Consider the following 10,669-nt stretch of genomic DNA (forward strand, 5'->3'; position numbering starts at 1 on the left):
ATGAAGGTTCTATGGTGATATGCAAGATATTCGTCAGTATTGCTATAGGATAGGGTCATTTCAGGTTCCCTATCCTCAGCTGCCCAAGGAACTAACTAAATCTTATCTAAGGTTTAATTAGCTGGATTAGGTGCAATAACCATTACCTGCCAGTAGGTGTCATGGGCCACCTACAAAACTAACCCAGCAGGGCATCATGGTGCATGTGAACTCACATGGCCAGTCTGAAACCTTATTTTAGATTAAAATGATGAAAGATAAATCACAAACTGTGTGCTCTGCATATGTCTCTAGAGCAGTGGAATAGGCAAATTCAAACAAATCATTAGAAAGCTGCGGAACAGCTGACTCAAACCAGGGAAGCCCACAACTCACCCAGATTTCTGCTGTGCACCCTTGGGGGAGGCAAACAGTAGGGTGTGTGGGGACTTGAAGCCAGTCCAAGGTATATAAAAAGAAAATATAAAGAACTACAGCGAGAAAAGCTGCTGTGTGAGATTCATTATTGAACTGTTGGCTCCACGCACAGGCAGTGGCTGAGGGAGGGCTTCTGTCAATCCAAGCTAGCAGCAGGCAGCCGAGCAGTGGGGAGGGGGGGTGTTCTAAAACCAAATGTTGGGCGCCAGATGAAGGTGTAATTCACAAAAGAATCCCACACCAGTTTGGAATTATGATTAATAAAAGGGTTATTTATTTAAGATTACCGTCCTAGACAACAGCCCACTGCACGACCAGGAACAGAGTCTAGCAGCCAGAAGCCGGAAACAAAAGAGACAGTATAGGGCTACCGCTGCTTTTTAAAGCAAAAGAGACCACGCCCAAGTGGGCTGGTATCTTAAAGGTAATTGGCTGAATGAGCAAAAGGAGCTCCCACAGCAATTGGTATTAGTTTTTCTTTGAAAATCTTGTAGATATCTGAGCTGAAACCATCTGGTCCTGGGCTTTTTTCTTTTTCTTTCCTTTTTCTTTTTCTTTTTTTTTTTTTTTTTTTTTTTTTTTTTTTTTTTTTTGGTTTGTTTGGAGACATTTGATGTTTGATAAACAGAAATTCTTAAAGGATGGTGTCTTCATTTAGTTTGGCCAAATCAGACTCCTAGCTCTCACCTTTTCAGAAGCACTTTTTAATTTCTGTATTCAAGGTAAACAGTCAGGGAATATGCATATGTCAATGCAACAGGAAATGAGGCTGCAGATTTGTGTGAACTTCTTCTTGTGACTAGCACGAAGCTTCATCCTTTCCCTCCCTCAGTGTGAGGCTCCTAGGAAAATTTTACTTCTTGGGGGTCTATTAGTCTGGTAGCCAATGGAAAGCACACCTGACTCTAAAGTAGCTGGTCCCCCACCAGCATCAAAGTCCCAGGATGGTTGGAGGTGAGAAAGAACCAACAGCTAACATAGAGAATCCAAGGGGGGGACCACCAAAGAGCCAAAGTATCAGTCATCACTGTACGTGGAAACTGATAAAAATATCACAGGAATATGTTTACAATTGTCAATACAAATTTTTAAAAGTCTGAATGATGGTGCTGGGGATGTAGTCAGATGTGGAGTAGTTGTCCAGCACACATGAAGACCTGGGTTCCATCCCCAGCACAGGTGGCTCATGCCTGTAATCTCAAAATTTGGGAGGAGGAGGCAGGAGATCAGAGGTAAAAAGTCATCCTCGGATTCATGGAGAGTTCAACGCTAGCCAGGGCTAGAGGAGACCCCACCTCAACAGTGACTCCCCCCATTTTCCAAAAGAGAAAGAGATGCTGCTTGTTGTCGAGGTGACATAAACCCATTTCATTTGTATCCTGAGACCTTTCCCATTTCTCTCACAGGACTGCAGGTTACCAATGGAAGGCTTAAGGTACTCAACACTAGGCTAGGTTTAAAGGGTGTGAGATGATGGAAAGATATAACCCTACCCCCCAATGCAGAGTGGCAACAGCCTTCAGAATGGGGAGGTGTAGAACTAGTTGGGGGATCATTGAAGAACACCTTTGGGTGTGTGGATACAGATGATTCCAGAGAGACTCAAATGAGGGGAGAAGACCTACACTCAATTGAGTGTCATTGTTCCCTGAGCTGGGAACCCAGACTAAAAGGGAAAGGGCTCTGGAGAAAGCTGGCTGGGCACCCCTGGTATCTCAGTTTCATGATCCACACAGGTGTGAGCTGCAAGCCACATGCTCCTGCCACCACAGCTTCCAGCTGCTCCTGCCTCCTTGCTGTCTCCACCATGGACAGTAACATCAAACTGTAAAGCCGAATAAGCCCTTCCTCCCTCAGGTTACAACAATAAGAAGAGAAACAAATACCTAGTGGTACCCTGGGCACCGCCACTGTTGAAGCTGAGACCATTAAGGACAATGATGTCACTGTCCCCAGCCTCACCCAGGTGTCACGGTCCTGTGACACCACCAGAACTCCTGGTTCCTCGTGTGGGGTTCTTGGGACTTGTTCTGTAAGGTATTTCTCAAGTCCTGTGAGATTTGCGTTAAAGGCATCAAGACTTTCCTCTTCCTGTAAGCAAATACGCCACACCCTGCAGCAAAGTCCATGTCGCTGCTGGGTGAGCCCTGCTCATGGGTGTATTTTCCTTTTCCTGATAATTCTGGGCTAAATCGGGATGAGTCTCTTCACCTTCTCCCCGGTTCTACTGACGTGTGTCTATATATAGCCGGCAGAACTGAAGAAGATCCACTCTTCTGTTGGCCTTCTCCCTCGGTCTAGAGTAAGAAAATGACCTGACGTTGAAAAGAAGAAATTTGAGGTAGGATAGTAAGAGAGCTATTTTGGGGAGGGCTCAGACAGGAAGAGGGAAGAGGAGGCAATTCCTTCTTTGGGTCAACCTTGGAAGGTGTTTGAAAGAAAGGGACAATGTAGCCTCAAATACTATTAAATGCTCTGTCTGTCTGTCTCTCTCTCTCTCTCTTTCTGTGTGTGTGTGTGTGTATGTGTCTGTCTCTCTCTGTATCTGTGTGCGTGTCTCTCTCCTGTTCTCTTTCTCTTTCACCTTGACAGCACTGAAGTCTTGGAAAACTTGCTGGTGAATAAAGACTTGATCACAAGGTTCCACCTTAAGTGGTTGGTGATACCAGCAACAGCAGTGAGCTCTATAGAGTAACATATAGGAGGGACACATAAATCTCTTATTGAGTTCTTCTCATCAGCCACACAGCAGAGAAGAATGTCAGCTTGTCCTTGATAGTTTACTTCTGGCCATGACACCATGGCCTAAAATTTAGCTTTGAACTGTAAAAAGATTCCACAGAAAACTTGCAAAACAGATTTGGAGTTTGGGTCACCTGCTTCCTCGAGGCATATGAGAAATAATGACTAACTTTAAGTTTAGAAAACACTGAACTGTTTCTGAAATTCCTGCTAGGTTGTGTTTCTTACAGCCCAGGCTCTGGCCTCTCTGATCCAGGGTAGACCTGAAGTCCAGGTCTGAGTCCACTTCCTCCTGCTCAGATCAGCTCCAAGGAGCTCTCTCATCTGGGACTCTCTGGCCTGCAAATGACCCAGTAGAGGGACTGGTGAAGTGGGGGCCATGGTTCCTCTGTACAAGGACAATGAGGAGGACATCTGTCCCATCTGCCTGGATCCCGTGAAGGAGGCTGTGAGGACAGACTGCGGCCACCTCTTCTGCCGAATGTGCCTGACCCAGTACATGGATAAGGCCTCAGTCTCTGGGGTCCTCAGCTGCCCAGTCTGCAGGAAGCCCTACTCTGAGGGGGTCCTCGGGGATGGTTATATCTGCTTCAGCCACCAGAAGAGGGTGTGCATGTTCTGTGAGGCAAGCAGACATCTCCTGTGTGTGGAATGTCTCAAGTCCCCCGAACACCAGTCTCATGCTGAGCTCTCCATTGAAAATGCCATCAGCCACTACAAGGTAAGGCTGTGCCACCCCCACCTGCCCCTGCCACTGGCTCCACAAGTTACTTCTTCTAAGCCTGGCTCCTCACAGAGGCTGTGACTGACACCTTCCTTTGAGTCTTCTTCATCAACCAACTTGAAGCCCTGGTCTTTGTTTCTGTGTCCTCACTGTTAATACCAGGGTTTCCAGGGCTCTGTGTGTCTATCTAGGTGATCCTGCCATTGGGATGGCAAAACCCCAGGAAGCATGGGCACTGTGTTTGGTGCAGCTGTATAGATAGATTCTGTACTAGATAACAAGAACCCCTTCTGGACCAAGATGATACGGTTCCCTGGGTGGATGGCTCTAGAACCCAGTCTGGACGTGCAATCAAGATTTATCCGTGCTAACATCTACCTTTCAAAGATTTGAAATCTGAAATCATGATGTCCTTGTCCTCTCTCCTTCCTTTACTGGTTATTATTGTTGTTTCTTGCTTTCTTTTTTTATTTTCTAAACTTGATCCACACTTTTGACAATAAATTCAGGCGACACCTGAAGATTAAATAGCAAAACTAAAAATCTTTCCTCTGGGATAAGAGTTAGTTGAGGGGAAAGGAGACTGCCGTGAAGCTTTACTCTGAATTCGACTCTGGAACCCTCATGGTAGGATGGGAATGGCTCCCACCGACTGTCCCCTAACCTCCACACAAGATCCATGGTGTGCCCCCTTCCAAATAAATAAATGTAACAAAATGATAATGAATCTTTCTTCATGTCTTTCCTCATTCTGTCATCAGTGATAGCCTGCATTAGATTTCTTTTATTCTATCCTTCCAGAAAAACTGTGTGTTTGAATGTTCTCTTTAAAACACACCTACACACACCATAGAGAGAGACAGACAGACAGACAGACGCTAGACATTTAGCTCAGTGGAGGAGTCCCTGCCTAGCATAGATGAAGCCATGGACTCAATTCCCAGTAGTTAGAAAAATACAACAATAAGTGCATAAAGGACTCTATTTTTTGTGTGCACACACGATGTGGTGGGGGTGTGCCCTGGCATGCACGTGGCGGCCAGAACCTTGTGAAGTCAGTTCTCTCCCTGTACCGATGGGTTGCCAGTCTTGGTGGCAAGTGCCTTTACCCACTGAGTCATCTTTCTGGCTCCCTCCTTTTTTCAAAACTATATCTTGTTTTTAATTATCTAAAAACATGTTTTGGACATTTTCCCACTTTTTCCATTAGTCCATCCAGATCTCCTGAACATCTTTCGACAACTGCATTCTGTCCAATTCTGTGAATAATCACAGGTTAGGAGACTGGGCTATACTCAGGTATTGCTTTTAGGTTACATGGGATATAATGATGATATCTTTTAGCATGTATTCTGGAAAAGTTGAAATACCCAAGATATTTTGGTGAAAAATGTAAGATCAAAAACTAACTTTGCCTTCTCTGAGCTATAATAAATTGCCCCACTACCTTTTCTGGAAGGTGCCATGCAGATCCTGCCCTGTCCTATTACTCTGAATGTTCCTGCCGGTGTGCCAACGTCCCTCTTCTACCTTCTCATCTTCCTCCTCCCTTTGCTTCTTCCTCTCTCCCTCCCCCTCCCTCCCCCTCCTTCCTCTCATAGTTCTAAGGAAAAAGATTGAACCTAAGGTCTTGCATATGCAAGGCAAGCCCGCTATGCTAATATACAGTGTTCTTTTTTACTTTTTATTTTAAGACCAAATCTTACTTTTGATTCCCATGCTGCAAGTAACTAAAATTGCAGGCTGATGCCACCAGAATCACCTGGTTAAACCACCTTAAGAATTGTACATTGTTAATATGGGCAAGCAGAGTTGTTTTTTCTTTTTTTAAAAAAAATTATTTTATTTTATGTGTACACATGAATATATGTGTTTCACACGCATAATACCCAGGGAGGCCTGAAGAGGTCGTTGGATTCCCTGGAACTAGAGTTACCGGCAATAACAAACTGCCACGTGGGTCCCTGGTCCTGGGCAGGAGCAGCCAGTGCTCTTAACCACCGATCTATCTCTCCAGTCCCATGGTTTGTGTTTCTTGAGGATCATAATCTGTAGTCCCAGTTAGCACTAGTTGTAATTGATGCAATCCTCCTGCCTTAGCCTGCTGAGTGCGGGAATTACAGATACACAGTCCCACACTTAACTTTTCTTTTCCCATTGTTTCCCCGCCACCCAAAACTTCTTGCTAGGCTGCATCTTCCTCTTTCCAAACATTAGTCCTTTCTTTTTTTCTTCCTTTCTTTCAAAACTATTTTTTTAAAAACAGTGGTAGGGTTTGAACTCAAGGCCTCAAGTATGCTAGGATGTGTTCTTTCTCTCAGCTGTACCTCCACCCCACCCCTGGCATTTTCTTGCCAGTTGTTCTGAAGATGAATGAGTCAAAGGCATGCCTTCTGTGTGTCCTCTGGGGACGTTAAATGAAACAGTTCTGAGATTCCCTCGTGATGTCATGAGGAAACGAGCTCTCATCATGCCGAAGTCTCCCGTTGAGTGGCCTCACTCATCCTGGCCTGATGCCTTCACCCTGTGGCTGCACCCTCAGCCCTAGGATCCCATTCCCTAACACCTCGAGCCCCTCTGCTTCAGAAGTCATGAGCAAGCACCTACAGTCAGCAGTCACTTGGCTTCTGTCTATCTCTGTTCTCAGCCAGATCTGCATATTAATGCCTGTGAATGAGAATCACTGTGGCCGGGCAGATACAAAGTTTAAGCGCTTGAAGCTTCAGGGATGTTGTGATAGAAGCCAAAGCTGACCCCACACACACACACACACCCTGCACCCCCAACTGTCCTGTACCTGTTTCCCTGTCAGGTCTTCCTATCAATAATGGAGGTTGGATTTTCTCTCTCTGTTTTTTTCTTTGTGGTGTTAAGGTTTGAATCCAGGACCCCACACATGCCACACAAATGTTCTATCACTGAACTACTTCCTCAGTCCTGAAGGGTAAATTTCCAAAATCTTTCAGACGGTTGGCCTTTAAAAGACGTTGTCATTATCTGGAAAGAGAAATGAGGGAGACTAAGTTGGAACTGAATGGAGAGATTGATTCAGGAAGCTGAAAGGGCGATGGTCTACTGAGTTCTGTACCTACTAAGTGCAGAGTCTTACAGGGGGAGGGCTTCCCACCGCTGTAAGTCAGGAGAGTCAGGAGAGTCAGGAGAGAGACTGACTCAGCCTGTACTCTCTGTAAAGTGTCACACCAGGCATTGGGAGGAAGTACAAAGGTGATTCATGACTACTGACTCCAGGTCCGTATTTAAGTAACAAGAGGAAGTGTAGAAAAATAAATAAGAGCCTGGCGGTGGTGGCGCATGCCTTTAATCCCAGCACTCGGGAGGCAGAGGCAGGCGGATCTCTGTGAGTTCGAGACCAGCCTGGTCTACAAGAGCTAGTTCCAGGACAGGCTCCAAAACCACAGAGAAACCCTGTCTCGAAAAACCAAAATAAAAAAAAAAGAAAAAGAAAAAGAAAAAGAAATAAGAGTATTTGCTCATGGAAGGAAAACAGTGAGTATCTGCTGCACATACGTAAGAGAACTGATGACAAACAAAACCAGCTACACATGTTAGGAAGGCAGACAAGCAACTGAAAGAACTACAGTATTTATGATCTTAGAATACCAGCAGGTGGCCCTCCTTAGTGTGATCAACCGGGGCCTAATGGGAAGGGACATCGGAGCTGCACCAGGACCAAGACTGGGTGTGGGGAGCAGATGGAGAAGCTAAGCCCAGAGAAGTGCGGTTACGTTTGGAAGATTTATAACCAGGGCCTGTTTAAAACTGCCTTAGTTACTTTCTTATGTTAGCATACGAAGTAATGGTTTGTATGGTGCTGCACGTCTTTAGCCCCAGCACCTGGAGGCAGAGGCAGGCTGATCTCTGAATCCTAGACTCACAGGGGTATATAGTGAAACCCTGAAAAACAACAACAACACACACGTGCGCGCACACACACACACACCACACACACAGAGCGCGCAGGGCTTGAAGGCTTGGTGGTTAAGAGGAGTATTGCTCTTTCAGAAGACCTGAGTTTGGTTCTCAGCACCCACAGCAGGGGGCTCACAACTCTCTCTCCATGGGATCTGGTGCCTTTTCTGGTCTCCTTGGGTACCACATATATCCACACACAAACACACTCACACACGTAATTAAAAATAACTATTTAAATATGTTCGTAAAAACAGAGGATTCTATCTTAATGATTTTAAACATGCTGAATAATACAACTGCACTGTCCCAATCTTGTCTCGTGCATTTAGAGTTATTGGCATTGTGTGTGTGTGTCGGTGTGTGTCTTTGCAAGTCAGAAAAGAGGAGGGTGCTGGGTTCCCTAAAACTGGAGGTACAGCAGTTGTGAGCTGCCCAGTGTGGATGTTGGGAATCAAGCACAGGTCTCCTGAAGGCCAGCAACTGCTGAGCCATGCCCCAGAAATTGCTTTGTTTTGTTTTCTGAAATAGGGTCTCAGTACATAGTCCTGGCTGACCCGGAACTCACTGTGTAGACCACACTGGCCTCAAACTCAGAGGTCCAGCTGCTGGGGTTAAAAGTGAACAGTGTTGTGCCCGTGGCTTCCCTGAGATACTGCCTCACCCTCCAGTTGACAACACCTGTGTCTGTCTCTAGGAAAGACTCACCCGCAGAAGCAGAAAGCTCAGAAAGGACCTGGGGGAACTTCAACGACTGAAAGCTCAGGAAGAGGAGATGCTGCATGCTCCGCAGGTGGGTGTCTCAGTCCCAGAGACGGTCTAGAGTCCAGAAGGACCTCTCCTTTTGTTGTGGACAACTGTTCCTGGAGCAGCCTGCTGTGGAATTATGGTCATGTAGGCTGAAAACCGGGCTTTGGGGCTTGACTCTGAGATTGGTGAACAGAATGACTTGGGATGTGTGAACCTTCTGAACTCCATACATCTTTCTTCTTAAGGAAAAGCACCTGTTCTCCCAGGTACATGGTGAGAATTAAGAGAGTTGAAAATCACAGCACATCTTGTCCTTGACAAGCACACTTTTCTATCTATCTCGCTCACTTGGGTGAGCTCTCTCCTCACTTACGGGGTTAAAGGCAGACACCAAAAGAACATAGCTGAGTTGTGTGAGCACCCGTGTGCGTGCGTGCGTGCGTGCGTGCGTGCGTGCGTGCGTGCGTGCGTGTGTGTGTGTGTGTGTGTGTGTTGCGCTATGGCAGGACCTATTATCTGTAGATGTGCTGGGCACTATGAGGTGGGAAGGGAGGTGCTTTGTGAAGAGTCCAATTGCTTCTGCAGTATAATGGCTGGTCAGGTAAGAACACGAAGGAAGAGGGATAGAGGTCAATAGTCCCACCTGGCTGTTCAGTGCATAGAGATCCAGGGGCTCTATCACCAAGCCTCAGGGTAGCTCCTCTTCTGTGGTTTCAGGTGGATTGGGGGAGCTACAGGCCAGGAGCTGAGTTGCAGAGCCAAGATCAAACCACGGAACAGCTGAAGGCCCCACCACAGCATCGTCTGGACCACCAAGAGGACCAGCCAGCGGAGGCAGTCAGGATCTTTGACTTCTCTGAGGCAGTAACACAGCTCAGCTTCCTGGTTTCTGGACTGGAAAGGATGGCCAAGGAATTGGATGCCAGAACTCTGAAGGTGTACTTCCTACGGCACCCCCAAATTCAGGGAGGGATTCTTGGATTAGTAAACAGCCTGCCAGCGGGTCCTTTCCGGGAGGTGTAAGGGGACGTGTTCCTGGGATATGTGATGATTGGGGGTGTGTATGTGTTTGTGTGTGTTGAGAGTGGCTTCTAAGGGCCACACCATGATACCACAGAATGAGGAGCAGAAGAAAGGGGTTATGCCCGCCAGCTTTCGTGGTGGCATGCAGACTGACCTTCAAGCGTGAGCTAGGATGGGCATTCAGTGGCAAGAACACAGTAACTGACTGTGATTGTCACCTTTTCTCTCCCAGGATGCCAGTGACTTACTGGACAGGTATGACCCCCTCTCCCTCCGTCCCACACTTGAAGACACATGAAGATCCACATGGCATAGATGTGCATATGGGCTAAATTAAAGTCAAGGAGACGTACTTGGTACCTTCATATGGCACGGGCAGTGGAAGCTCCAGTAGAACATATATGAATGTGTGAATGATTTCTTTGATTTCAGGAGTGCGCCCCAGAAATTAGAAGGACTCCTCTCTCATCTTCCTCCAGCTGGTCCAAACCTCAGCTAGTGCTCCTGGTGTGTTCTCTCCTGATGCCTTAACCTCTGACGCTCGGACACAGTCTCCTTCCTAAGCCAGGCTTGAGCTGTGGCTCCTTGTAGCCAGGCATTTCAGATCTCCAGCACATTCAGAGCCATTTGTACAATCTCCATGTTACCTGTGAACTGCTGGAGCACCTGCTGTCCTTGTTCTTGTGTGAGCATCCACCTCAGCGTACAGAGGTTGGCAGGTTTATTGGAGTGATATTTCTTCTGACTGGATAGAACCTCCTGTCTGTACTGTCTGCATAGTTTGCTCATTACAACTGCTGCAAACAGTCGCAAGGGTGATGTCTACAGTCCTCACCCTCATGGTCCTGTACATGTGTAACCTTGTCCCGCGTGTGAGTGGCGTCTGTGACTTGCTTCTCATCAAAGGGATACAGCAGAAGTGACGAAGGTACTGGAGTGACCATATCTCCTTCCCCTGGACTCTTGCCAATTGATGCATTCTAGAGACTTCTTGCTAAAGTTAGTGGTGCTAAGAGGCAAGACATGTGGGCAGTTCCTAGGTTCCCAGAACAGCCTAATGGTCCAGCTGACAGGAATCAGGGG

The 10,669-nt window shown here is 46.7% G+C and overlaps 1 protein-coding gene across 2 annotated transcripts; it reads left to right on the top strand.

Moving 5' to 3' along the window:
- Window positions 1-3,538: 3,538 nt before the first annotated feature.
- Trim40 (tripartite motif containing 40) lies at window positions 3,539-10,085 on the top strand. Of its 2 annotated transcripts, none has more exons than XM_005370718.1 (5): window positions 3,539-3,880; window positions 8,511-8,606; window positions 9,281-9,499; window positions 9,819-9,841; window positions 10,019-10,085. In XM_005370718.1, the coding sequence occupies exons 1-5, from the start codon at window positions 3,539-3,541 to the stop codon at window positions 10,083-10,085; spliced, it is 747 nt and encodes a 248-aa protein (XP_005370775.1). The 2 variants fall into 2 exon arrangements, with proteins under 2 accessions (XP_005370775.1, XP_005370776.1); XM_005370719.1 differs by having other exon boundaries at window positions 9,281-9,397.
- Window positions 10,086-10,669: the final 584 nt, after the last annotated feature.

Source organism: Microtus ochrogaster, unplaced genomic scaffold (assembly GCF_000317375.1).
Source record: "Microtus ochrogaster isolate Prairie Vole_2 unplaced genomic scaffold, MicOch1.0 UNK87, whole genome shotgun sequence".
In the NCBI taxonomy this organism is placed as follows: domain Eukaryota; kingdom Metazoa; phylum Chordata; class Mammalia; order Rodentia; family Cricetidae; genus Microtus; species Microtus ochrogaster.

Excerpts from the sequence above, each read along its gene's own strand:
- Trim40 (XM_005370718.1), top strand. The coding sequence starts at position 3,539 with ATGGTTCCTCTGTACAAGGACAATGAGGAGGACATCTGTCCCATCTGC. Across the intron at positions 3,881-8,510 it reads ATGCCATCAGCCACTACAAG|GAAAGACTCACCCGCAGAAG; the intron begins GTAAGGCTGTGC and ends GTCTGTCTCTAG. Across the intron at positions 9,500-9,818 it reads TGGATGCCAGAACTCTGAAG|GATGCCAGTGACTTACTGGA; the intron begins GTGTACTTCCTA and ends TTTCTCTCCCAG.